Genomic DNA, 27,372 nt, shown 5'->3' with positions numbered 1-27,372 from the left:
TGGAAGCCGGCTCCAGAGCCCACCCCGGGTTGGATCATCAACCTGGCTCCCGAGGAGTAGCGGGGGCTGGGACCTGGCTACTGCTGGCAACGGAATGTGCTCCACCCTCGCTGCACTATGGGCACTCGCCCTGCCCGGACGGCCGGAATTAGGGGTGCGTGCGGAGACTCCCAGAGCAGAAGGGCCACGCTGCGGCTCCCACCGCTGCCCGGGGACTCAGGATCCCACCGCCCTAGGACGCAGGTGCCTGCTTCAGAGACTCCAATGTTTCCTCCTGGAGACCGGTGTGCGCCCAGGCGCCGGGATGGGGACCCAGGACACCTTTGAAGACCTCTCTCCAGCCCGACTGTACCCACCTTCGGGCCACACCAAGCGCTCCCGCCGTGTAAGTGTTGCGGGCCTCTGTCTGCGCTCAGGCCCGCCCCCGAGCTCCCATTGGTTGGTCCGGACATGGGCGGAGCCTAGGAGGCGCTCTTGTTTGTGAGCCGCTACAGCAGGTCCTGCTTCGGACACTCGCGGGACGGCGCCGTGGGATCCCACGTTGCTCTGAGGGACCTACGGGCGCCCGACGGCCTGCCGAGGGCGTGGTGCGCAGTCGCTGCCGAGCTGCCCGCTACCGGTGCAGCTCAGGGGATCCGCTGAGCCGTCGGGTCCTCGCCGTCAGGGCGTCGCACCCGGGCCCGGCCGACCACAGGTGTATGCGCGTCCGCTGAGAGTCCGAGATGGCCGTGCGTCCCGGGCCGCTCTGGCTACTGGGTCTGGCTCTGTGCGCGCTGGGCGGCGGCCACGGCCCGCGTCCTCCGCACACCTGTCCCCAGCGTCGCCTGGGAGCGCGCGAGCGCCGTGACATGCAGCGCGAGATCCTGGCGGTGCTTGGGCTGCCCGGGCGGCCCCGACCCCGTGCGCCACCCGCCGCGTCCCGGCAGCCAGCGTCTGCGCCCCTCTTCATGCTAGACCTGTACCACGCAATGGCGGGTGACGACGACGGCGGGCAACCGCAGCCTCACTTGGGCCGGGCGGACCTGGTCATGAGCTTCGTCAACATGGGTGAGTGCAGAGAGAATGGAGGGGTGCTGTAACTTACTTGCGGAGTAAGCCTGGCCTCCTGTCTGAGGGCCCTTGGGACAGGGAGCCGCGATGCAGCGTAACCACCGTAACCACCATGAGAGGCGATTGGTTGTAGGGGTCAGGGCTGGAAGGTCTGAGGGCAGGACAGGTTCCCAGGGTTTTCGCCCACCATGGCGCCCAAGAGTGGGAATCTGGTGATGCCCAAGTCCCCTAGGTGGCACCGGAAAAGTCAGTCCTGGCGAGACAGATGAGTAAACAGAGGCTGTGATGCTGTCATTGTGATAACCGCAGCCCTGAAGAGAGGGACAAAGTTCAGTGTGGAAACCTGTGGTCATATCATCAAAGTGACCAGAACTGACCCTCACGCCCTGACAGCAGGCTCTTTCTGGGCAGCAGGAAGTGGGTGGGTGGGGTGCACTGTCAGGAGGTGGAGTGGACAGACTCAGACCATGACTGTAGTCTTGTGGGCCTGGGCCCCAGCGCTTGGACCTTGGCCTGGCTTGGAAAGTGTTCAGGCCAGAGAATGACCCAAGGGGCAGCTGTGAGTCCATTCTCCCCAAGTGCGGCTCCTCCTTTCTCCAGGGATCTCTTGACCTCGGGACCACTTTCTCCTACTAGTTTTTTGTTTTTTTGTTTTTTTTTTTTTAATTTATGTGTATGTTTTGCCTGTGTGTGTGTCCATGTACCACCTTCATGCCTGGTGCTGACAGAGGCTAGAAGATAGCATCACATGGCTTGAAACTGAAGTTACAGTCACCAGCAGCCATGTGCGTGCTGGGAAAAAAAATCAAATCCAGGCTCTCTGGAAGGGTAGCCAGTGTTCTTAACTCCTGAGCGATATTTCTCTCTAGCTACATCCCCCCACCTTTAAAATTATGTTTTTATTTGTCTTTTGTGTATATGAGATTTTTCCTGCATGTATGATATGTGGACCCAGTGCATGTCATGCCTCATGAGGGCAGAAGAGGGTGTCAGGTCCTCCAGGACTGGAATAAAAAACTATAGGAAGTCATGAGCAGCAGGCGCTCTTAGCCCCAACTTCCACTAAGCTGGAAGGAACTTTTCCAGCGGATTTCACCGCTGTTGGTCAGATTCCCCGCCTGCTTTGCTGGTCTTGGTGGGGTCTCAGCAGGTCTGAATACCAGGCCTTGAGCTGAGAGCAGGGAGTCTTCTCCACTCTCCCATTGCCCAGGGGAGAGCAGGGGACACACAGTCAGTGACTGCCCTGAAATAGCCCAGGAGACACTTGGATTGCCTAGCTCTACATCCAGTGCTTGGGTTGGTGATGTTCCCTCCAAGATAAGGACGGCTCTTTTTTTTTTTTTTTTTTTTGAGACAAGATCTCTCTGCGTAGCCTTGGCTGCCCTGAACTCACTTTGTGGACCAGGCTGGCCTCGAACTCACAGTGATCCGCCTTCCAAGTGCTGGGATTAAAGGAGTGCGCCACCATGCCATGCCGCAGAGGACAGTTCTTGATAGGGTAGGGGCAGAAGAATACAGGAGATGGGACAGCAGGGTGTGCAGAGTCCTCAGCCGCTTGTTTTCCTACCTGAAGGCAGGAAGGGAGGGCACTCAAGCCTCTGTTCCCGACCTAGAGCTGGTGGTGGCCCAGGTAGAGCAGAAGACAGTGGGAAGGCAGCTATTTAGGACCAAAAGCACAGGACCAGGACGGACTACAACCAGCAGGATCCAGATACTGCTTACCCACTTAGTGGGCAGGATGGGGACTGAGGACAGACCACATGTGGTCCTGTAACTGCCTCTCCATCCTTAGGACAGGCTGACCCGGGGCTTAGGACTAAGAACTAAGGATAGAGTTGCCCAACAATGTCCCCAGAGGAGCTGTTGATCAGGGTGAATCACCACCCAGCCTGTGTTCTGCACCCTACCCCCATCCTCTGGTCAAAACATGAAGGGCTTTGGTGGGAAACTGTTGCTGTAAATAGATCGAGGCTGCCTGCTGCCTGCTGCTGCTGTGTGTGGGAAGTTCTTTGTTGTCTCTGAGCCAAACATCTGTCCTTTTAAATGGGACTCTTGCCCTGGCATGGTGACACACACCTTTAATTATAGCACTGAGGAGGAAGAGGCAGGTAGATCTCTCTTTCTCCCAGAGTTCCAGGCCAGCCACGGCTACATAGTGAGGCCATCTGAAAACAGATGAATAAATAAATGGGACTCCTATGGCCTGTCCTCAAGGCTATATGACTGACTGACAGATAAGCAGGAGCAGAAAAGCAGCCTCACTCCCTTTAGAGTGTGAACTGGAGGTCTGGACACTATTGACCCCCTGCAGTGTGAACTGGACCTAGGCCGCTTCTGACTCCCAGTGTGAACTGGAGCTAGGCCACTGCTGACCCTCAGCCCTTCCAGCTGCAGCCTGAATGTAACCCTAACACTCAGGAGGCTGAGGCAGGAGGATTGCCACATCTTCAAAGCCAGCCTGGGCTACATCATATTTTTAAAGCCAGCCAGGGCATCAGAGTAACAACAGACCCCGTTGAAAGAAAAAGGATGGGAGAAGAGAGAGGAGAGATGGAGAGAAGGGAAGGAGGAAAGAAAGATAAATTAGCCCCGTGTGTCTGTGTCTTGCATACACTGAAACTTAGAAATTGATTTCCCCTACCCCCCCCCCCCCCCCAGCCAAGACAGGTTTCTCTGTGTAACCTTGTCGGTCCTGGAACTCATTCTGCAGACCAGGCTGGCCTTGAACTCAGAGATCCACTTGGCTCTGCCTCCTGAGTGCCAGGATTAAGGGTTTGCACTACCATGCCCATCTTAGAATAATTGCTTACCTGGTGATTACCGGCCCCGTGTGTCACACACAGGCTGAGCCTGAAGGTCAGGACCCCACGTGAAGCAGCAGCAGCCCAGTGTCTTCAATGGCTGTGACACTGTGGAGCAGATGTGACAGCAGACCCCTGTCCCTGGTGTCCCTGTGGTCAGAGAAGGGAGAGCACTGAGCTAAGCTGGTACTTTCAGCACCAGACCCAGACTCTTGTCCCCTCCCGGACCTGCCCTTAGTCCCTGCTTGTCCCTGCCATGTGTCCTCCCTGCTGTGGTCCTGTTTCTTGCCGGTGTCTGCAGTGATGGTATCAGAGACACAAGATGCGGCCCAGCCTTGATCTTTGGCTCTGTTTTAGAGGCACCCGCTTGCTCACTGCCCTGTCCCTGGGCTGGGTGGCCTCAGGCCCTCCAGTCCATCCCAAGGGCAAAAGGAGATTAGAAGGACCAGATCTGCTTATGTCAGTGGACAGGCAGGTGGCTGTGTTCTGGAGAGGGAAACTGAGGCTCAAACTGCACTAACAGGCAGAGTCCAAGCAGGATCACAACGGAGCCATGTGCGCTTGCATCAGCCCCTTTCCCAGCCGAGGAGTTTTTATTCCCAAGGTCTCAGATGCCCAAGGGTAGGGACAGCAACGAACCATGGTGGCTGGATCTGAGGGAATGAGACTGTGTGGGCATTAGAGACCCTGCCAGCCCTGTGAACAGTGATAATTGCTCACCACTGGCCTCAGGGTCACTTCCTTTGACTCTTTCTCAAGGAGTTCCTTCATTTTCCTCACTCACTCACTCACTCATCCACTCACTCACTCACTCATCCACTCCTCCCACAAGTAGTCATGCAGTATTTACTGTGTGTCATGAGGCCTGACTCCTGGTTCCGGTGGCAGGGCATGTCACACTGCCTGTGTCCTTTCGAAGACAACCTTCACGTAGGAGAGACAGAGAACATGTACATGCACCATGAGGACAGTTGTCGGGGATAACAGACACCAGAGGACCTGAGAAGGGCTGCATCAAGGGACTTCTGACCTGGGACTCACACAGAGAGACTCCCCATCCGGTTGCCATGCCTACTCTCACTGTGATCTGGCCTATCCTGGCCCCATCTCTGAGCCTCAGTTTCCCCCTCTGTGAAATAGAGATGCTTTGCTTTTCTTTTTTTGGGGGGGGGCGTTTCGAGACAGGGTTTCTCTGTGTAGCCTTGGCCATCCTGGACTCACTTTGTAGACCAGGCTGGCTTCAAACTCACAGCGATCCGCCTGCCTCTGCCTCCCGAGTGCTGGGATTAAAGGCTTGCGCCACCACACCCGGCTCGGAGATGCTTTTCTTGAGGGACTGCCCGGGTTTAGTGAGATGATAACCATGCTGGCCACGTGCTCAGCCCTCCAGATCTGTTTGCACATTTGCGTTCACGAGTACTGTGGCAGGAGAGTGAGGCTCAGAGAAGGCTAGGACACTCCCGAGGCCACACAGCAGCAGTTGGTTGGCATCCTGTGCTTATGCCCTCCGTACAGCTGCCACCCGTATACGTTCACGTGCTCATTGTATACAAGTCAGACCTTTCGCCACGAGATAATGACTTAGTTCCCTTGGGAAATGTGCTTCTATCCACCAGCCAGTCCCCCTGGGCAATGGCTTTATGAGTCCTATCACTAAAGGCTCCTCCAGACTGCTTCTGAGCTTCATAGAAGTGGGATCATGCAGCGTGTGGCCACCCCAGTGTGTCACCTGTCAAAACTCTCACACAACGCATTTCTCTAAGAGTCATCTGCATTCTTGCTTCTGTCGTTCTCAGCTCCTGCATTCCATGAAGGGGCCCTACAGAGTGACCTGTGTGCATTCAGTCTTATTCATGATAGATAATTTGGGAGTTCAAAGCCAGCCTGGGAAACTCAGTGAGACCCTGTCTCCACAGAGAGAGAGAGAGAAAGAGAGAGAGAGAGAGAGCGGGAGTGAGTGAGTGTCAGAGGCCTGGCATGGTGGCACACACCTTTTTGTTTTTTATCTTTTAAAAAAAATTTTTATTAATTTATTCTTGTTACATCTCAATGGTTATCCCATCCCTTGTATCCTCCCATTCCTTCCTCCCTCCCATTTTCCCCTTATTCCCCTCCCCTATGACTGTGACTGAGGGGGACTTCCTCCCCCTTTATATGTTCATAGGGTATCAAGTCTCTTCTTGGTAGCCTGCTATCCTTCCTCTGAGTGCCACCAGGTCTCCCCCTCCAGGGGACATGGTCAAATATGAGGCACCAGAGTACGTGTGAAAGTCATACCCCACTCTCCACTCAACTGTGGAGAATGTCCTGTCCATTGGCTAGATCTGGGTAGGGGGGCACATGCCTTTTATCCCAGCACCCAGGAGACAGAGGCAGGTGGATCTCTGTGAGTTCGCGGCCAGCCTGGTCTACAAAGCCAGTTCAGGACAGCCAAGACTACATAGAGAAACCCTGTCTTGAGAAAGAAAGAAAGAAACAACAAAGAAACAAAGAAAGAAAATCACAGCTGTAGAGATGGCTTAGGGTTCAAAAAAGCTTGCTGCACTCCTAGAGGACCCAATTTGGTTCTCAGCACCCATATTAAATGGCTCACAAGCCCCTGTTACTGTAGTTCTAGAGAGATCTAATACCTTTGGCCTCTATGAGCACCTGCGCTCAAGTGCACATACCTACATACAAGCAGACATGCATACATGCAATTAAAAGTATAAAATTATTTCTTTTTTTAATTTTTAAAAAAGATATACAGTGCTCTGCCTGCATGTACACCTGCAGGCTAGAAGAGGGCATCAAATCATATTACAGAAGGTTGTGAGCCACCGTGTGGTTGCCAGGAATTGAACTCAGGACCTCTGGAAGATCAGACAGTGCTCTTAACCGCTGAGCTATCTCTCCAACCTGGGTTTTCTTTCTCTCTCTCTCTCTCTCTCTCTCTCTCTCTCTCTCTCTCTCTCTCTCTCTCTCTCTCTTATTTATTTATTTTTGGTTTTTCGAGACAGGGTTTCTCTGTGTAGCCTTGGCCATCCTGGACTCCCTTTGTAGACCAGGCTGGCCTCGAACTCACAGCCATCCGTCTGCCTCTGCCTCCCGAGTGCTGGGATTAAAGGCATGCGCCACCACGCCCAGCTCTTATTTATTTATTTTTGATACAAGGTTTTTCTATGTAGCCTTGGCTGCCCTAGGTTCAGTTTGTAGACCAGACTGGCCTCTGACTCACAGAGATACACCTGTCTCTGCCTCCCAGAGTGCTGGGATTACAGGTGTGCATCACCACACCCGAGTAAAAATCATTTCTTAAAAGGAAAGAGATGGAAGATGTAGCTCAGGGGTAGAGTGCTTGCCTAGTGTGTTAGGCCCTGAGTTCAATCCCCAGTGCCAAAAAACATTTCCTCATTCTTACCCACTGCTGCTGTGTTGTGTTGTGTGTGTGCGTGCGTGCGTGTGTTTCCATACACGGGCATGCCCTGGGCATCAGAGTTGGGACTTTTCCTTCCTAACTGAGTGCTCCTACCACTGACCTTCACCCACACCCACATCCATCTGTAGATAAACTCTACTCCTGTTTTAAAAGAGGTGGGCAAGATGCTCAGACACCTGACCATCCTTGACAGGCAAGCTCTGTCATGCTGCAGCCCCAGCCCATATGGTACATCTCCTAGGGCGCATGGCTTCTCTGCCTGACTTGGGGGTCAAAGTTAGCCTTCTTTCTCCTTGTCCTTGGAGAGCAATCTAGAAATGGCCCCAGCCCTTGACCCACCATGTGCCATGTGCCCCAGCTGTTCGCTGCGTGCAGGTGGGCGCACTGGGCAGACTGGCAGAGGGGAAGGAGACAGCCCAGCAGGAGTCAGGGAGCACGGAGAGCTGCACCAGGTGGCATGGATGCCAGCCGCCCCCATCTGTATGGAGGCAGCACAGAGCACCTCCTGACATCCCTGGTTCCTGGCACCCAGCGGGAGGAAGGCGGCTTCAGCAGGCATTCTAGGGTCCTTGTGGGGGAAAAAATGTGTTGAGAGTCACCTCCATCCCATATGCCACCTGTTGAACTCCAAGAGCCACTCGTTTCACGTGGCTGAGTCTGAAAGTCCATCTTGAATGGGACTCAAGTGTGTGTGTGACCTCAGCCAGAACCCCTTTGGGCCTCAGTTTCGCTGTCTCTGAACCCCAACCCTGAAGACCTTTCCAGTTCTGACTCAAACCGTGCCCACACCCTGCCCATTGATGGGGGGTCACTCCAAGAGTGACTCATGGGATAGGGAGACAAGCCGGGGTGTGTCATCATGACCACATCTTTCTGGAACATTCCCACCGTTCCCTTCTTCCTTGAGTTTCTTCTGGAGGAATCGCACCCTTGCTCACATCTCCTGGGAATTATTTTTTTTTACCTCAGCAGGCTTGATGTGGTTGCCTGTGCGGGTGTTCCCTTTTAATTTGGGGTCTGGAGCCAGCTGAGGACTGGGCCGGTAATTATGTGTGCAGAGCCATTTATGGAAACGGCCTGTGAAGAAAGCCAGTGCGGAGACTCGGCTGAAAATACCTCAGGATCAGCCTAGGCCTCACCACAGTGCTGATGTCCTGGTGGGAGAAATTCCTTCAGGTACAGAATGCACAGGTCACCAACCCCAGGGCCCCACCCTCTTCTGAGGTCCTGCAGGAGCCCAGGGTGGACCCCTCAGCCTTTGCCACGAGCACAGGGCAGTCAGGCCCAGCCTCTCTTCCTCAGGACCCGGGGAGCCTGTGCTCACCCTCAAGGGTGCCCCCCCCCCCATCAGAAAAGGAAGCAAATCTCACGGCCAGCACAGACATCACAGTATCTAGCGTGGTCGTACAACCAGCAGCAGCACCCCAGGCCTGGGAGCTGTGAGTGATGGACACTGAGCCTAAGCTCATCCTCTGTCCTTCAAAACACAGGGGCTTGATGAGCAGGCTGCTGCAGGCCATCCACCCACCGGACATGGTCAGCTACTGCCCCAAAGAGCTCACCGTTTAGAGAGGCAGCTAAGCCAGGACAGAACCCACTGACACAAGGGGACGGGGCAGACCCACGGCCTGCTGTGTAAGGAGCTGGAGGAAGTTGAGGAGACTCTTCAGCTGGATTGAGGGGAAAGAAAGTGTGTCAGGCAAGAGAGAGCAACCTAGGAAAACAAGCTCAAGAAGAGACTGGCAGCCGGGTGTGGTGGTGTACACCTTTAATCCCAGCACTCGGGAGGCAGAGGCAGGCGAATTGCTGTGAGTTCGAGGCCAGCCTGGCCTACAAAGTGAGTCAAGGACAGCCAAGGCTACACAGAGAAACCCTGTCTCGGAAAAAAAAAAAAATCAAAAACAAGCAGGACAAATTTAGGTTGTCTGAGTGAATCTAACTTTGTCTAGGAGGGGTGGGGGAAGGCCGTTTTGTGAGTGTCCTGCTGATCGACGCAGGGCTTGGCATGTGGAGGTGTAGTCTGGCTGGCTGGGCACCCCAGATGTAGACTAGCAGGATGTGGACACTGCTGTGGTCAGGGAAGCCGCCTTCTGCCCACAGTGGGCCTTTTCTGAAAGCATGGCATCTGGAGCTGGTTTTTATCAGGGGCTGGAGAAGGAGGCCAAGGGTTCTAGGGTTGTTTTCTCAAAGCCTCAGGCAGCTCAGATGGTAAACTCCGCGTCCCCGTTTATAGCTTTGCTGAGGGCAGAATGCCCACCTCCAAACCCAAGCCCCTGCCCCACCCCTGTCTCTCAGCTTTGTGGAGCTGCCTGTCCAGAGTCCTTGCTGGAAACTCGATTTTCTTCTTTGGTGTGTGCGTGCGTAGCATGCGAGCATGCGTGCGTGACTTGTGTAGGCCTGAAGTTAACATCGGGTGTCTTCATTGATCACTGTCCACCTTACATATTACAGAGTCTCTCCCTGGACCGAGAACTTGCTAATTCCGGCTAGTCTAGCTAGCCACCCTGCTCTGAGCGTCTTTTCTCTGCCTCACAAGTGCTGGGATGGCAAGAAGCCTGCCCAGCCTTCATGTGGATTGTGGGGACCTGCACACCAGTCTTCATGTTTGTGGTATAAGTGAGTTCACACTGAGCTCCTCCTCAGATCCCATTGCTAGAAACTCTAGACATACATAGCTCCCAAATGGCAGCAGGCTTGCCTCTGAGTGCCACACACTGTCACAGAATCATCAACAATTAAACAACATAATTCTTTCTAGGTCACAGGGTGTCTGGGATCACTGTACTGAGTTATTTGAGGTAAGGAACAGAGTGTCCAGTGAAAAGCCTGGCCTTTCCTGTTGTTTTGTGGTCCTCTTGTGTACCTCAGCCCCTGCCACTGGGTTCCAGCCAAGCCAGTTTCTTTAGGGTTCATATGCACAGGCCCTGTGTTTTTCAGGGTTTCTCTGTTAGGTCAGCTCTTCCTTCACCTCTCTGAATGCTTGTTGTTGTTGTTTGTTTTTTCATTTAAATTTTTTATTTATTATTGGGGCTGGAGGGGTGGCTCAGCGGTTGAGAGCTTGTGCCTCTCTTGTAGAAACCTGAGTTCTATTCCCAATAACTCAGGTTGGGTGGATCACAACTGCCCAGCTCTAGGGGATCTGATGCCCTCTTGTGGCATTCAAGGGTACCTGCACTCATGTGCACATACTTCCACACAGACACCTGCACATAATTAAAAATAAACGGATCTTTTTGAAATATTAAAAATCTTTTTATGTGAGCGGGGTGTGGCGGCACACACCTTTAATCCCAGCACTTGGGAGGCAGAGGCAGGCAGATTGCTGTGAGTTCAAGGCCAGCCTGGTCTACAAAGTGAGTCCAGGACATCCAAGGCAACACAAAGAAACCCTGTCTTGAAACACCCCTCCCCCGCCAAAAAACAACCTTTTTATGTATATGTGAGTGCAAGTAAACACGTGTCACAGCGCACATGTGGAGGTCAGAGGACAACTTTTGGCAGTCAATTCTCTCCTTCCACTGTGGGTTCTGGGATCAAACTATGATCATTAGATTTGTGGATGAAGCCATCTCATTGGTCTAGTTCTTTTTCTGGTTTTTTGTTTTGTTTTGTTTTTGATTTTTTTTTTTTTTTTTTTTTTTGGTTTTGGTTTGATTTGGGTTTTTTTGTTTTTCACCTAGTTCCTTTTCTACAGTCATGGCTCACCAAGTTTTAAAATGGCATGTGGGTTGCTAGGGTCATCTATAGACAGTGGTGGTTCTCAGCAGGAGCAGTTTTGCCTCCCCGAGGATCTTGGGCAATATCTAGTCATTGTCAGCCATTGCAGCTTGGGAAGGGATCTGTGTGAGCATCTGATAGGAGGCCATGGATGCCTCTTAAGAGCCTGGAATACAAAGAATGGCGCTTACAGCAAAGAATGCCCAGCGGTGGTAAACACCTGTGAGAGGCAAGCAATGTCTGAGCTGCTTATCTGCTGTGTGTTAACATATGTTTTGCACTGTGTGTGTGTGTGTGCGCGCGCGCGCGCGCGTGTGCATGTGCGCCTGTGTGTTTAGAGGTCACACATTGCTTCTTTTTTTCTGACAAAGCCTCTCCCTAGCCTGGAATTCACTGATGAAGCCAGGCTGGTTGGCTAAGTGTACCTGGGGGATCTGCCTGTCTCTGCCTTCCCAGAGCTGAGGTTAGAAGCCCTCCTCACTGCCTGGCTTATTGTTTTTGTTTTGTCCCTCTGGCCCCTGTGAAGCCCTTTCAATGTTGGCCTCTGGAGTACTCTTTTTAAAAATGCTTTCATATTTTGCCTGTGTATATGACTGCCCACCATGTACACACAGTGCCCACAGAGGCCAGAAGAGGGCACTGGACTCCCTAAAACTGGAGTTACAGACAGCTGTTAGCTGTGATCGAGGTGCTATGAGCTAAACATTGAACCTCTGCAAAAGCAGCAAGTGCTCTAACCACTGACCCATCTCTCCAGCCCCCTTTATTTTGTTCTTGCACTCCTTCCCTAGGAATGTGTAGTCAAGCTAGGCGTGGTGGCGCACGCCTTTAATCCCAGCACTTGGGAGGCAGAGGCAGGCAGATCGCTGTGAGTTCAAGGCCAGCATGGTCTACAAAGTGAGTCCAGGACAGCCAGGCTACACAGAGAAACCCTGTCTCAGGGGGGGAAAAAAAGTATAGTCAAATTGTCTCAAAAAACAAACAAATAAAATGTATAGTCAAATTGTTCTGATTTTTTTTAATCAAGCTTTTTTTCTCACTGTAACTAAGCCACAAACTCAATATATACAACTAGTTCAAATACTATGCTTTGAATTTGCCTAGGTGTGCTTTCTATTCTTGTATTTAAATTGGGTTTTCTTTCATATTTAGTGAAATCTTCACGAAATGTGTAAAGCAAGGATCTTGCAAGTAGTCTGACTTCCTTTTCCACCCCTTGCCCTGTCTCTGTTCCCGTTCAACACCCCAATGCACTGTGGGGTAAGATGCTATAACCCCAATGCACTGTGGGGTAAGATGCTATAACCCCAATGCACTGTGGGGTAAGATGCTATAACCCCAACACTGGGAGGCAGAGACAGGCAGAGCCCTACAGCCTGCTGGTCAGAAGAGGGTATCACATCCATGGGAACTGGAGTTACAGGCGCTTGGGAGCTGAGGAGTGCCGCTGGGAACTGTACCCAGGCCCTCTGCAAGAGCAGTAAATGCTTTTAACCTCTGAGCCGGTTTGCCAGCGAAATTAAAGGGTTTGTATGGAGCTGTCAGAACCATGAGAAGAAAACGTCCATCACCTTCCCCTACGTACCCCGCAAGGCGAGATTCTGGGGCACCTCCCCCTCCAATTACCCATTATTAATTGCAAAGAGAGAGGTTCTACTAGGAGACCTTGCTCCAAACACCAACTGTCCCTCCTGGAGTCACCTCAGAGAATTTCTGGCAGAGCATATCTTACATGGTCAGGATGCAGGACAGTCGCCAGGAAATCGGCAGTGTGTCCCCCAGTCTATCTGAATCTACCAGGGACCGAGTTTTGCCAGCATCAGGATTTCCACTGGGAAAACCCAAGAAACCACATCTCCCAGGCCATGCCGTTTCCCAAATCCTCTCGGTGGACTCTACAACCAGTGGCCAGGAAGCTGCAGCAGCTTTTATTTAAACCCCTCACCCCCTGCTCCCTGGGCATCCATCTTGCTTTAGGCTGCTGTGATGGAAGGAGCTCCTGCCCAGAGCTAGGATTCCTGGGTCCCATGCCCATGTACATTGGAAACATCTAAATGCTACACAGTGCTCTGCCCCAGCCAGAACATTGTTGAGGGGCTGCCTCTAGGAGTCTCGGCATCTTTGGGAGATTCCAGACCCTAATTTATGGGAAGGTGAGGCTGGGTATTCGTGGGAAGGGAAATGTTTTTATGGTGTTCTTCTGGCTTCATTTTGAGGCTCATTACAAAGCCTCAGACACCGATCCCGGCGCACTGCCCAGCATCAGGCGGGCGCAAAGGAGCCACCTTGAAGCCTTCCGTATGCCTTTGGGGTGACATAGATTTTCACGACACACATTGTTCTATACTTTCGTTTAGAAAAATGAAACTGAGCTGGGAGTTGTGGCGCACACCTTTGATCTCAGTACTAAGGTGGCAGAGACAGGAAGCTCTCTGTGAGTTCAAGGCCAGCCTGGTCTACATAGCTAGGTCTAGGACACCCAGAGCTACACAGTAAGACCCTGTCTCAAAAGAGACAGGAAAGCAAAAGACAGAAAGACAGACAGGAAGGAAGGAAGGAAGGAACAAAGGCAAAGTCAAACGTCTCTCTGCCCTTCTGTGGCTTTGCACGTCAGGCACACTCCCTTGATTGAGCTCCCTGAATGTCGTCACATGATTACACGGGGAAGTTTGAGGATGTAAAACTCAGGTGGCTGTCACTTGTCCCACAGCTCCCGCACTTCTGTAGCCCTGCATGGAGAGGACACCCACCTGCTCATGTACAGATGCTATGTTCACACAGAGGGTGACCCTGGGAGCTGCCAAGGTCATAACGGGGATCAAGAGCCTCAGCTCTTGGCACACAAGCTACACTTCTTGGTGTCCCTCTATTACTAAAGCAGAGACAGCTGTTCAAGAAATCCCACAGGGAAAACAAAGGCCCCAGAGACTGCTCTGCGGAACCCTTCACTTCCCAAACCCCAGTGGGTACATACATTACATCCACCATTCTGAAAAGGAATGGGGCGCTCCCTTGAGCCACCTCCAGCAGCGAGATCTGTTGTGGCATGACATGTGGACCTCTGATCCACTGCAGATGAAAATCACACCCATTTTCCTAGAAACTTCTGGGTTCTACTGCTGGTCTGGAACAACCAAGGCAGAGTTTCCTGCACTGGAATCCCTGGTTCTTGCTTTCAAGACCCATTGCACAGAAGTCTGGGCATGGGTGCCAGTTCAACCCAAGAGTATTTCAAGACACCCTGTGTAGGCCACACATATCCTTAAAGGGAGGGTGGCCACAGAGCTCAGAGTCAGTCCTCAGATAAAGCTCCCAGGATGCACTTGTGTGCCCCCACTGTTTCCTAAAAGAGGTAGGGAGGAAGATGTGCCTGAGGGACTGAATCTGCCCACACTCTTGTTACGCACAGCTGCCTGAACCAACCTTATCCCACACATCAGTGTCTATTGCACAGTCATGGCAGCAGAGGTACCTGTGCAGCTGCTGGGCCCACTGAAATTGTCACCAACATTGAGGGTGTGTACTGTATAGGAGGGAGGACATGTCAGGATAGGTATTCACAGCAGGAAAAGGCACTAAGTCAAGGTTTAGAACCCGCCCTTGATGCTGTCTGCCTACATGAGGGACAAACACCTGCCCGTCACATGCCACCTCTTGACTTTTGGGTGAGAATGTGCTACATGCCCAGCATCTTTAGGCACTGTGGGGCACTATTCTTCCCCTTTCGTTCCACCTGCTTCTGCCCAGATGTGCCTGTCCCTTCCTCTGCCCAACACATCTGTATTCTATCCATCACTGGGCTAGGACTCTAGGGAGAGGACAGGAAGTGTTCCTCACATCTGCTCAGCCTAGTGCTTTTTTAAACCATGCTTGTGGTCACTGAGCCCATAGCCTCACAGGATTTTTTTTTTTTTAAAGACTAAAACATATAATTAAAATCTCTGTTGGGTTTTGAGGAAGGTGCTGGGCGGCTCCCCACCCCTTCTTTCCGGAAACACAGATTTTTGGCATTTGAAAGTGACAAGAAGCTGAAGGAAGGCCACCCTAAATATACCATCCTGGCACATCCACGCAGCTGGGCACATGTCCTAAAGCCTTGGCCTTTGCTATAGGGAGCAAGGTCAGCTTCCAGCCCAAGCTCTTCCTCAGCTATCACCTTAGACTGCCATTACCCTTGCTTCGAGCAGATCCTGCAGGGGTCCCTTAGACCATATGGCTCCCACTAGCACAGCCTTGCTCCCAGCCACAGCTGCTGCTACACTCCACAGTCTGGGTCTACAGACAACTCCCCTCTGCCTAGAGTATGCCTGGGCACTGCCAGGACACCTTCTTATCCATCCGGTCAGGTGTCACCTTTTCCACTTGCTTTCCACCTGCCTCCTTCCCTGTGTCCTCTAGTTGTTGGCACTGGGTGTCCTCCCTCCCCTAAGGTCCCTTCCCCTGCTGACCTTGTGACATGGCTGCCCTCTGCGCAGCCTCTCCCAGGACACTGAGGGGAGTTAAACACAGCCCCAAAAGCCCAGCTTAGCTGTCAGATCCAGGGCAGGCTCTGGGAGTCCTCTGTCCCACTGAAATTCATCCAATTATGTCCCCATCCACAGGGTTCCCTCCCCCCAACTGTGATTTTCTGCTTTGGGACCTGTGTCCATCTGGCCGCTGGCCTAAGCTCTGGAAGGCACTGTGATTCATCCGTGGGTCCTGGGCCTGCTGAGCACTTGCTGTGTTTCCCACTACCCCACCTTCTGGAGCCAGATGTGCACCCAGGGCAGACCAGAAGCTTGTGTGTGTGTGTAGGCAGGACCTGGCCACACCCAGGCCGCCTGGGCTCCTACTCTGAGCACAAGCTATCCTAGCTCCTGGTGATGACCAACTCCCACTTTGCCTTCCAGTGGAGCGTGACCGTACTCTGGGCTACCAGGAGCCACACTGGAAGGAATTCCGCTTTGACCTAAGCCAGATTCCTGATGGGGAGGCTGTCACAGCTGCTGAGTTCCGGATATATAAAGAGCCCAGCCCCCACCCGCTCAACACAACCCTCCATGTCAGCATGTTCGAGGTGGTCCAGGAGCACTCCAGCAGGTACCGTCCCTCTGCCCAGATGCCCGCCTCACGGCCTAGGCTCTAGCCAGAGTCCTGCCCAGAGGGTGCCTTTCCGAGAGAGGAGAGGGAGCCTCCTGGGAGAGGAGCTTCAGTAATGAGGAAAGGGCTTGGCCTGGAACTCCCTATCCTGCTGCTGTGGCTATGGCCCTCGATAGGCCACAGCACTGAGCCATTGAGCCAGTGTCCCCATCATCACATGGATGCAGTACACCATCGGGAGTTGGTAATCCGTGAAGTGTGGTACCAAAGGAGGCCAGCCCAGAGCCAGGCAGGGCAGAGCCTCTGAAAGTGGTCCCCAGGGCAGGCACAGGATACAGGCAGCTGTGCTGACCTCGACCTTCGGTTAATTGTTCTTTCATGTCCACAGGGAGTCTGACTTGTTCTTTTTGGATCTTCAGACGCTCCGATCTGGGGACGAGGGCTGGCTGGTGCTGGACATCACAGCAGCCAGTGACCGCTGGTTGCTGAACCAGAACAAGGACCTGGGACTGCGCCTCTATGTGGAAACCGAGGATGGTGAGGCTCCAGGACTGAGCAGGGAGCAGCCCTGGGGGTGTGGGGAGGTGGCTCCAGGAGAGGCTGCCAGTACACAGAGCAGTGGGGGGGGGGGGGACCTGGGAGGGGCATGCTTGGCCTTTCTTGAGGACTTGCTGGTCAGACTGGTGAGGTCCTGGACAGAGGGAAGCCCCAGCCAGGAATGCTTTCCTGTCCCTCATACTTAGCCAGCTCTGGGATCCTCTCCAGGAAAAAGGCTCCTCTCTCTGGGCAGCAGGCCTCACTCTGAGAGGAAGAAGGGCTAAGGGATCTTACCAGCCCAGCCAGGCCTGGGCTATCTCAGCTGGGCAGTGTTGGAAGTCAGTGCCTAAGCCTCAGTTTCCTCAGCGACAGAGGTTGACACCCGCTGCTTCACTCACAGGGGTTTTCTGGGACATTTTCTATATGTTGGGCAGTGAGGACAGAAAGGACAACAGGGCAGGAGACTGGCCTCTCTAGGGTCCAGCAAGAGGCTGGAGGGATAACTTGGAAAGAGAAGGCCAGAGAGATGGCAGATGTCACTCTGAGTTAGAGAAATCTGGCAAGGTGCTTGGAGAGTTCAGAGCAGTTTAACAGCAGGGGTGACAGATGGGACTGTGCTTTAAAACATCTGGCTAACTTCAGCCCTTCAAGGTGGAGGGTCCTAAACGCCCCTCCCGGCACAAGGTGAGCTCTCCTGTGTGCACTGGGGCCCAGTTGTCAGCAGCATTAACCAAGGGTAGGAGTGTCTGTCCAACGCTCTTGAGCCACAGGCCAGGCGGGCAGGCATGGCCAAGGGTGTCCTCAGCAGAGTGAGATCCATGGCGATCTCTGACAGTGTCCTCCCTGCTCTATGACGCAATGCACAGGTAATATGAGGTGCGCTCACAGGGTGCACCCTGGATTTCCCTTTCTGTCTGGCACCTGGGAGCCCCGTAGCCCGTGGACGATGGCTGCGCTGAGGTATCTGGCTTGGGCGCTCCCGCGGCCCGCGCTGCCCCACCGCCTTGTCCGCCGCTTTGCTAGCGACCGCTGCGGCCGGGTCCACTTCTACACGGACCCGGTGAAGGCGGTGGAAGGTATCAAGGACGGGGCGACGGTCATGCTCGGGGGCTTCGGGCTCTGCGGCATCCCCGAGAATCTGATCGGCGCGCTGAAGACGACGGGCGTGAAGGACCTGAAGATCGTCAGCAGCAACGTAGGCGTGGATGACTTCGGCCTGGGCATCTTGCTGGCCTCCAAGCAGGTCAAGCGGGTGGTGTGCTCGTACCTGGGAGAAAACGCGCTATGCGAGCGTTTGTACCTGGCAGGCGAGCTGGACCTGGAGATGACACCGCAGGGAACCCTGGCGGAGCGCATCCGCGCGGGTGGCGCGGGCCTGCCCGCCTTCTACACGCCCACGGGCTACGGCACGCTGGTACAGGAAGGGGGCGCCCCAATCCGGTACTCGCCCGACGGCCACCTGGTCACCCTGAGCCAACCGCGGGAGGTACGCGAGTTCAATGGCCGCCACTTCCTGCTGGAGCACGCCATCCGCGCAGACTTCGCCCTGGTCAAGGGTTGGAAGGCCGACCGCTCCGGCAACGTGATCTTCCGGGGCAGCGCACGCAACTTCAACGTGCCCATGTGCAAGGCCGCGGACATAGCTGTGGTGGAGGTGGAGGAGATCGTGGACGTGGGCTCTTTCCGCCAGGAGGACATCCACATCCCCAACATCTATGTGGACCGCGTGATCAAGGGGCCGAAGTACGAGAAGCGCATCGAGCGCCTGACCACGTGCGACAGCAAGCCCGCGGCCAAGAACAAGCAACAGGACACATCCAGGACGCGTATCATCAAGCGCGCGGCTCTCGAGTTCGAGGACGGCATGTATGCCAATCTGGGCATCGGGATCCCTCTCCTGGCCAGCAACTACATCAGCCCCAAGATGACGGTCTACCTGCACAGTGAAAATGGGATCCTGGGATTGGGCCGGTTCCCCTCGAAAAATGAGGTGGATGCTGACATCATCAACGCGGGCAAGCAGACGGTGACCGTGATTCCCGGGGGCTGTTTCTTTGCCAGCGATGACTCTTTTGCCATGATCCGCGGGGGACACATCCAACTGACCATGCTCGGTGCCATGCAAGTTTCCAAATATGGCGACCTGGCCAACTGGATGGTGCCAGGCAAGAAGGTGAAGGGCATGGGCGGGGCCATGGACTTGGTATCGGGTGACAGGACCAAAGTGGTGGTCACCATGGAACACTGCACAAAGACAAAGGAGCCCAAAATTGTGGACAAATGCACCATGCCGCTGACCGGCAAGCGCTGCGTGGACCTCATCATCACCGAGAAGGCCGTGTTTGATGTGGACCCCAAGAAGGGGCTGACGCTGGTGGAGATGTGGGAGGGCTCCTCGGTGGACGACATCAAGGCCACCACCGCCTGCTCCTTCAAGGTGTGCCCCAACCTCAAGCCCATGCAGCAGATCAAAGCTGACAACTGAAGAGCCCTGGCCCTTCCCACCAGGCCTGGTTTATGAAGGAGTTAGTGAGCTGGGAGGCATCCTGAGCAGCGTGTGACCATTGTACCACTGGCTCCTCCGGCTTCCTGCTGCTCGATGGTCTCTTCTCAAGAGCCAAGTGATTTTAATTAAAAACTCCAAGCTGAGCCTGCGTGTCCTGTGCCTAACTAAAGACTTCCGTTAAAACCGTTGAGGATACTGTCCCCCTGTCCCATTTTCTGTCTCAGTCACACACAAGGCTGCAGAGGGCCCCCTGGGCGGTCTCAATGCCAGTGCTGCCCCTCATAACTGAGTCATGAAATGCAGAGACAACCATGAGGGCAGGAAGACGTCCACCCAGAGCTTGCCTGCTGCCACGTCACTGCTGCCATGGAATGCAGAGCTGTGGGTTTGAGCAGTAGGCGGCGCTCACTCCACTTTGCCCCTCTGGGTTCTCTCCCAGATCCCTGGTTTCTGTTCCTAGTTTTGTTTCCCTGAATCCTGCCTGTTCCCATCTTCCTTCTGGGAGCGGCTTGGCTGTCCCTAGAAGGCAGGCAGGCATGTTCCTGTGGGATGAAACTGTGGGAAGATGGTGCTGTTACTCCACCGGGAAGACCCACTGTGCACAAGCAGTCCCAGTGTGTGTCAGGAGAGGCCGGGGCTTAGTGCAGGTGGAGTGTAGGATCTAACCAATGGCGTGCATGGATTCTTGCCGTGTAAAATGCAGTGCCCCCTGTTGCCCACACCACACTGACATTCTGTTCCGCAAGTCCAGCTGGTCTCCCTTCTTGACCCCAGTGTGGCAGCTCTGGGGTCTGCCCTTCTGAATCTGTGATCTCACAACTAAAGTAAAGTGCTTCCTGCCAGATTCACTGAGTCTCTTCCAGGGGTACACCTGCCAACCTCCACCCTCACCCCACAGCTCTCAGCCACAGTCCTGGGATGGAGTCTCACAGGGCTACCACAAAATTTTGGTGGCAGATGAAGTCATAGGTCAAAGGTTAGATTGATGTGTTTTTCTTTCAAGTGGCTGGTGGACTCCTGGGATGGAGCCAGCTGCTTGAAGGGCTGACCCGAGTGGACTGTCCACCACAGGAGTCGGTGGCCCTGACCTCAGTGTATAATGAAGAGCCTGGTAGAGTCCAAGTGAAGTAAACAGACCTGTGTGTGCATGCACATACGAGCGTGTTGTGTTGTGTTAGCTTTTGTGTTAGGGATTGTCCCTAAGGCATCATACTTGCTAGGCAAGAGCTCTACTTCTGAGACGTGGCTTGAGCCCTCTGGGCTCTTTTACATTTCTACCAGCAGTGGTGGTGGAAGCCAGGGCCTTGAGCAGACTAAGCAAGACCTCTTCCCCTGAGCCACATAACTGCCTGAGTTTATATGTGCACATGCATGCATGCGTGTATGCGTGTGTGCATTGGTGCCTGCAAGAAGTCAGCTGAACAACGGCGCTGTTTGATGACGTATGAAGTGAGCATTGCCGGGCTTTGGTGTAAGGAATCTCACCCAGGCACAAAGGGAAATGGTTCTGAGTCCTGTCATGACCCTGATGCCTGATGGGAGGTGACCCACCCCAATCGAGCTGCTGCACATGGGTGGTATTCAGGAGACCAATTCTAACAATGGGAAGGGTTTTTGGTGCTCTCCACGCTAAAGATTGTTAGAACTTAAACCAGCAGGGCAGAAGCAGTCCAGGATATGAGGTGGAGTCTCTGGAGCCAGGAAGGGAGTTTATGGTTAGCCTTTCTCCTTAGGGGGAAGTCGTCTCCCCCTACCCTACTCCCACCCCTTCTCCTGCCCCCTGTGGTTGGTACGCTGCTTCCCTGGTTTTGTTTATTTGGGTTGATTTGATTTGTATTTTTAATTTTTAATTGTAAGGCTTTTTTTTTTTCTTTTGAGACAGCTTTGGCTGGTCTGGAAGTCACCTGTGTATCCCAGGCTGGCCTTGAATTCACAGAAATTCGCCTGTTTCTGCCTCCTAGGCATAGGATCAAAGGAGTGCGCCATCATGCCAAGCTTCGTTTTTTTGTTTTGTTTTGTTTTGCTGTTGTTGTTTTTGTTTTGTTTTGTTTTGTTTTTTGAAACAGGCTTTTATATGGCCCAGGCTGACCTCAAACTATGTAGAGTAGAATTACCTCAAATGACCTCATCCTCCTGCTCTGCCTGCTGAGTGCTGGGTTTGCAGAAGCGGGTCATCTCACCAGCTTAACATACTGCCTCTGCAGTTAGAAAAGACAGGGCCCACTGGCAGGACCCATCAGCAAAGCCACAGCTGGTGGAGGCTTTGCTCTCCTGGGTTGACTGTGTGTGGGAGCACCTGCAGTCCTTGGTGGATCTGGGGTGAAACTTTTCCTATGGACAAGGCCCCAGTCTGTCTCCCGGAGGCCCCTCCTTTCCTTGAAGCTGTGAACACACAGTTGCCACTGAGACAATGTGAACTGAACCTTCTGTTTTGTGACTGTCCCATCCTCTGTCCCTGTTCACCTGTGGCCTTGGTGTGGGCATCAGAGGGGCAGTGAGTGTCCACCCTTGGATCAGCAAGCTTGTGGTGCTGGGAGAATATGTCTGTCCTTGCAGAGGCTGCCGTGAGCTGGTGTGTCATGAGCCACACCTTCTAGGCTCCAGAGGTGTTTGTTGGGTCACTGGACCAAGGAAGCCCCAGACCTGAGCATCCCTAGCAGTGGGCTCTGATCATCTCTGAGTGCCTATGACTTTTTTTTCCCATAAAGAATTAAATATGAGCAGGGTGTGGTGGGGCACACCTGTAATCTAAGCACTCAGGGAGGCAGAGCCAGGCAGATCTCTTTGAGTTTGAGGCCAGCCTGGTCTACAAAGTGAGTCCAGAGCAGCCGAGGCTATACTGAGAAACTCTGTCTCAAAAAAAAACAACAACAAAAAAGAATGAAACATGGGCCCAGCGGTGGTAGCTCATGACTTTAATCCTAGCACTCAAGAGGCAGAGACAGGTGGATCTCTGTGAGTTTGAAGCCAGCCTGGTCTAGAGTGAGTTCCAGGACAGCCATGGCTGCAGAGAGGAAGCCCTGTCTGGAAAAACTAGAAGAAAAAGAAAGAAAGAAAGAGAGAGAGAAAGAAAGAAAGAGAATGAAATATGAGGTTACAGTGGGGGGTGGGCTAAAGAAGAAGGTAATGGACAAATCCCTTGACATGCGTTTCTCAAGCCTGTGTCAGGTTATCACCAGCAGATGCCTGTGGCTACCGAGGTCCTGGTCCCTGTCACCTCAGACTTGCTTGTCATAGTGCTTGGGTTCGTCTCCAGTTGAGGAAACTGCGGTTCATAGGTGACACACCACCAACCACAAGTCAAGTCCCTCCACTTCCTCTCTGTTATCTCTGTCTCTGTCTCACAGGTCACAGCTTGGATCCTGGGCTGGCTGGTCTGCTGGGACAACACGCACCACACTCCAGACAGCCTTTCATGGTCACCTTCTTCAGGGCCAGCCTGAGTCCTGTGCGGGCCCCTCGGGCAGCGAGGCCACTGAAGAGGAGGCAGCCAAAGAAAACTAACGAGCTTCCGCACCCCAACAAACTCCCAGGGATCTTTGGTGAGGATGGGGTTGAGCCTTATCTGACACCTCTTTACAACGTGGTGACCTTCCAATGGATCTGATGAGAGCCCCTTGACTTTGGGCGTGTGCCTGGCAGGGAGGATGGGCTGCAGTCTGCAGAGGAAAGCAGAAACTGGGTGTGCCCTAGGGTCCTGCTGGGGTGTTCACTGGGGTATCTAGAGCCCCCCTCCCCCCAGGCAGCAAGATGAGAGATCCTGCTGAACCGCCAGACCCTGTGGTGACAGGGGAGCCACTGAGGACTGTTGGGCTGGGTCATGCGCACGCGCAGGGATCTAGAAGTGGAACTTGTGGTTCCAATGCGTTAGTTTCCTGTTGTCCTTTATTGCAAATGTGCCTGTCATGTCACCCCCACACTGGGAGTGCCCATGGCAACTCTGTAGAGCAGGACCCCGGAATAGAGCACGCACCTTCTTTTCCCTGCAGATGATGGCCACGGTTCCCGAGGCAGAGAGGTTTGCCGCAGGCACGAGCTCTACGTCAGCTTCCGGGACCTCGGCTGGCTGGTAATTTCTGCCTCTCCTCTGAATGCCACCTGTAGAGCCTGCTGTGTGTCAGGGTGGAGGTGGAACTGCTGTGCCTTTAGTTATGAATAGAAGCCATGAAAACAGAGGCGGCCTGAGCCTTCTGCCCAGTGAACTGCCAGCAATCCAACAGGGAAAGTGAGGCTGGGTGGGCAGGGCCTCTGGGCTCTGCCTGCTGCTGCAGGAGACATGGGCAGTTGTGGAGGAGACAGCAGAGGAGGGGGAGGTGTAAAGAACGGAGCTGGGGTCCAGCCTCGCTTACTGAGGGTTGCTGAGGGGATGGGGGTACATGGCCTCAGGTCTTCCTGTGACAGGTGCTGTACTGATGGTCTATGGGAGGACATTGATGTGACTCACCTTTTCCCACCCACAGGACTGGGTCATTGCCCCCCAGGGCTACTCAGCCTATTACTGCGAGGGGGAGTGTGCCTTTCCACTGGACTCGTGTATGAACGCCACCAACCATGCCATCTTGCAGTCGCTGGTCAGTACCACAGTGGCCTGCTGTGACAGGTGGGGGAGGGGTGGTAGGACCAGCAGCAAAGAGGAACTTTCCTTGCAGACTGGCAGACTTGGCTTCAGCCAGGCGTGGCGGCGCACGCCTTTAATCCCAGCGCTTGGGAGGCAGAGGCAGGTGGATCTTTGAGAGTTCGAGGACAGCCTGGCTTACAAAGTGAGTCCAGGACAGCCAAGGCTATACAGAGAAACCCTGTCTTGAACCCCACCCCACCCCAAAAAAAGAGTTGTTGCTCACAGGAGCATCTATGTGCAGACACATGAGCAGACACGTGCTACATGTGTATAAGGGACCCCGTGGACCTGTGTTGACACACCACAGCTGGGCACCCCACAGGGGCCTGTGTGACCTCAGGGCACAGGTGCCCAATGGATGTGGCGGACCTGACCTCCCTGGTGTGCCTGTATGCTCATCCATCCTGCCTGGCAGGTGGGCCTTCCCTCGGCTCATTCCTGATACCTTCCCCTCATACAGCCCAGGCTGCCTTAAGTCTCGGTACATAACCAAGGATGACTTTGAACTTCTGCTCCCGCTGCCTATGGTCCAGGGTGATGGGATTACTAGTATCCATTATTATTATTATTAGGTCTAGTTTGGTGTGATGTTGTGGCTTTCTGCACACTAAACAGGCACACAGCCAACTGAGAGCTATCCAGAGCCCCACCCCTGCCATGGTTTTTGGCAACCCCCCCCACCTCTTCCCTGACTGCTCTCTCAGTGGGTAGCACTGGTGAGCCTTAGATTCTGGGCCATTCTCAGCGAGGAAGCAGGTTCTAGTCAGAGCCACATTGCAGCCTGAATTGACAGGAGTTTGTCCTTGCTGACTCTGGTGTTGAAGCCACCTTCTGGAACATTCTTCCTGGAATCCTGGTGTCCTGTGGCTTTGTGTTTATCTAGGAAGAGCCTATGCCAAGTGATGCCCTGGGGTGAACATCAGGAATTTAAAAGGGCTGCTTTGAGCTGATGCTAAGAAGCCCTTTCACCATGGCCACTGGTATTTGCTGGGCTTCTGGAGCCACCATCCATGGAGGAGTGGCCCAGGGCGACAGGGAGATATGCAGGCATTAGTCCTCAAGCACACCTCTGGCCAGATGGGTGCACTTGCTTCTCCTGGGTCTTGTCGCCTTCCCATTTTTCTCTGGCCTCTGTTTCCCCTGTTCACAATGACTTGACTAAGTAAGTGCTCATGACCTACCTGCCCAGCAGCAGACAGGACAATCTCTGTGCCCTGGGAGGCTGTGGTAAGTAAGCACGTAAGCCAAGCAACCGTGAGTGAGAGGAGGACCATGTGTTCTAGGGTAAAGCAGTTCACTGCTAATGGAGGGAGTCTGGCTTGTGCCTCTGCATCAGGAACATCCAGGATGGCAGCAGAAAGATAAAAAAGTCAGCCGGGCGTGGTGGCGCACGCCTTTAATCCCAGCATTTGGGAGGCAGAGACAGGTAGATCTCTGAGTTCAAGGTCAGCCTTGTCTACAGAGCTAGTTCCAGGACAGTCAGGGCAACACAGAGAAACCCTGTCTTGAAATCTGCCTCGATCTCCTGCAAAGAAGAGGAAGTGGAGGAGGAAGAGGAGGAGAAGGGTCAAGCCAGGTGTCTCAGTGATGTACACCTTTAATCCTAGCACTCAGGAGGCAAAGGCAGGTAGTGTTCTCTGAATTCAAGGCCAGTCTGTTCTACATAGCAAGTTCCAGGACAGCCAGCACTAAATAGTGAGACACTGTCTCAAAAAAAAAAAAAAAAAAAAAAAAAAAAATCAACTATTGCAGATCGCCCCATGCATATTTTGAGTCAGTTTGTGGATGCCGAATGAATGAAAAGCTGTTCTTCCCACTCACATCAGCTGATGAAGCCTAGGGCTGTGGCAGGTGAGAGAAAGGGGTGTCCTATGACATCAACAGCCCTCTCTCCAGAATCCCACCTCAAAAAAGTCCCCTTCTGGACCCACCCCAGCCATGTCAGCCATGTCTCCCCTCCCCCCACCCCCCACAGACACACACAGCTAGCATCTCCTAGTATGTCACATGAGTTTGTAAATGAGGAGATGTGGAGCAGCTGTCCCTGTCCCCAGGTCCCAGTCTGGCTATATGTCACCCCAGAGGTCTGTCCTCCCTCCATGGCCTCGGTGAAGCTGCTGCCCCATACTAGCCCAGTCAGAGCTGGACAGCAGTGCACAGGCTGTGGGAAGAGGGTACCCATCAGCTTGCTTCACGTGGACCCCACTCCCAGGAGCTGGAAAGCCTAGTAACACACACACACACACAGAAGGGGGAGGTAGGTTTTCGTTCCCTCCAGCCTCCCCTCTGGTGGGGGCCCTGAGAGGAGTGCAGTTTGCACTGCAGCCGGTCCTGCCAAGTCTCAGGATGAGAATGTATAGAGGCTGACAACAGTTCCCCACTGAGACTTAAGGGAAGGGTGTCTGGATTGGCACCTGTTTCATGTGCTGGCACTGTCAAATGGCCAGTGGGAGCCCCATGCTGTCTCTATCTACCACCCACACAGACAGCCTCATCTCAGAAGCTATGAGGCTGAGCCACAGGAAGTGGGGCAGCGTTCCAGAACTTAAGCATTGGTTCCATGAGCACTTTTTTGGTTTGGTTTTTCTTTTCTTTTGCTGTTCTAGACTCACTTTGTAGACCAGGCTGGCCTCGAATTCACAGCGATCCACCTGCCTCTGCCTCCCTGCGCTGGGATTAAAGGTGTGCGTCACCACGCCCAGCCCTTGTTTGGTTTTTCAAGACAGGGTTTCTCTGTGTAGCCCTAGTTGTCCTGGACTCACTTTGTAGACCAGGCTGGCCTCAAACTCACAGAGATCTGCCTGCCTCTGCCTCCCTGGGTGCTGGGATTACAGGTGTGCACCACCACGCCTGGCTCCAGGAGTATTTCTAAGCCATAGCCATGTTGCAGAGCCATGTTGCAGAGTGTGACACACACACACACACACACACAGAGCTCTATACCTATTGGGGTTGTAGAGCACCAAGCAGTGTGGGGTGGTGAGGCCCCAGAAGAGGCACCATAGAGGTGTCCAGTTGCTAGGGGCCAGCAAGGTTGTCTGTGTCTGGGCTGTAGATGTGACAGTGGACCAGGAGCTAAGAGTCCCTATGGACTTGCTGGGTGTGGTGGCACATGCCTTTAATCCCAGTATTCAGGAGGCAGAGGCAGGCAGATCGATGTGAGTTTGGGGCCAGCCTGGTCTACAAAGCCAGTCTAGAACAGCCAAGGCTACACAGAGAAACCCTGCCTAGAAAAAAAAAAAAAAAAAGGGTGCCAATAGGCTTATGTGTCAGTACTGCAGAGCCAGGTGCCTGGACTGTGCTCTGAGGTCAGTGGGCAGGACAGATGTACAGGGAGAGACCTCCGTTAGCCACGGGTGGAGAATGACCATGGCCTGGTGAAAGGAGCTAAGGGCCTCTGGAAAGGAAGCTCATGGGAGCTGGGGCTTTGCTAGGCAGGCCTTTGAGGAGGACACCAGGTTCATGCCCTTGCCTGTGTCTCCCGCCTCCCTGCCAGGTGCACCTGATGAAACCGGATGTTGTCCCCAAGGCATGCTGTGCACCCACCAAACTGAGTGCCACCTCTGTGCTCTACTATGACAGCAGCAACAACGTCATCCTGCGCAAGCACCGCAACATGGTGGTGAAGGCCTGCGGCTGCCACTGA

General features: G+C 53.7%; 2 protein-coding genes across 2 annotated transcripts; both read left to right on the top strand.

Annotated features, from left to right (window-relative positions):
* Positions 1-656: 656 nt before the first annotated feature.
* LOC127211497 (bone morphogenetic protein 8A) lies at positions 657-27,372 on the top strand. Its single transcript, XM_051171397.1, has 7 exons — positions 657-1,047; positions 15,876-16,065; positions 16,454-16,602; positions 22,456-22,650; positions 23,098-23,177; positions 23,569-23,679; positions 27,223-27,372. The coding sequence occupies exons 1-7, from the start codon at positions 723-725 to the stop codon at positions 27,370-27,372; spliced, it is 1,200 nt and encodes a 399-aa protein (XP_051027354.1). The 5' UTR covers positions 657-722.
* Positions 17,549-19,087, top strand: LOC127211904 (succinyl-CoA:3-ketoacid coenzyme A transferase 2A, mitochondrial). The gene has a single exon (XM_051172011.1). The coding sequence runs from the start codon at positions 17,549-17,551 to the stop codon at positions 19,085-19,087; it is 1,539 nt and encodes a 512-aa protein (XP_051027968.1).

This window comes from Acomys russatus, chromosome 29 (genome assembly GCF_903995435.1).
Source record: "Acomys russatus chromosome 29, mAcoRus1.1, whole genome shotgun sequence".
Taxonomy (NCBI): Eukaryota; Metazoa; Chordata; class Mammalia; order Rodentia; family Muridae; genus Acomys; species Acomys russatus.
The sequence above is the reverse complement of the archived record's forward strand: the minus strand, read 5'-3'. Positions and strand labels throughout refer to the sequence as shown.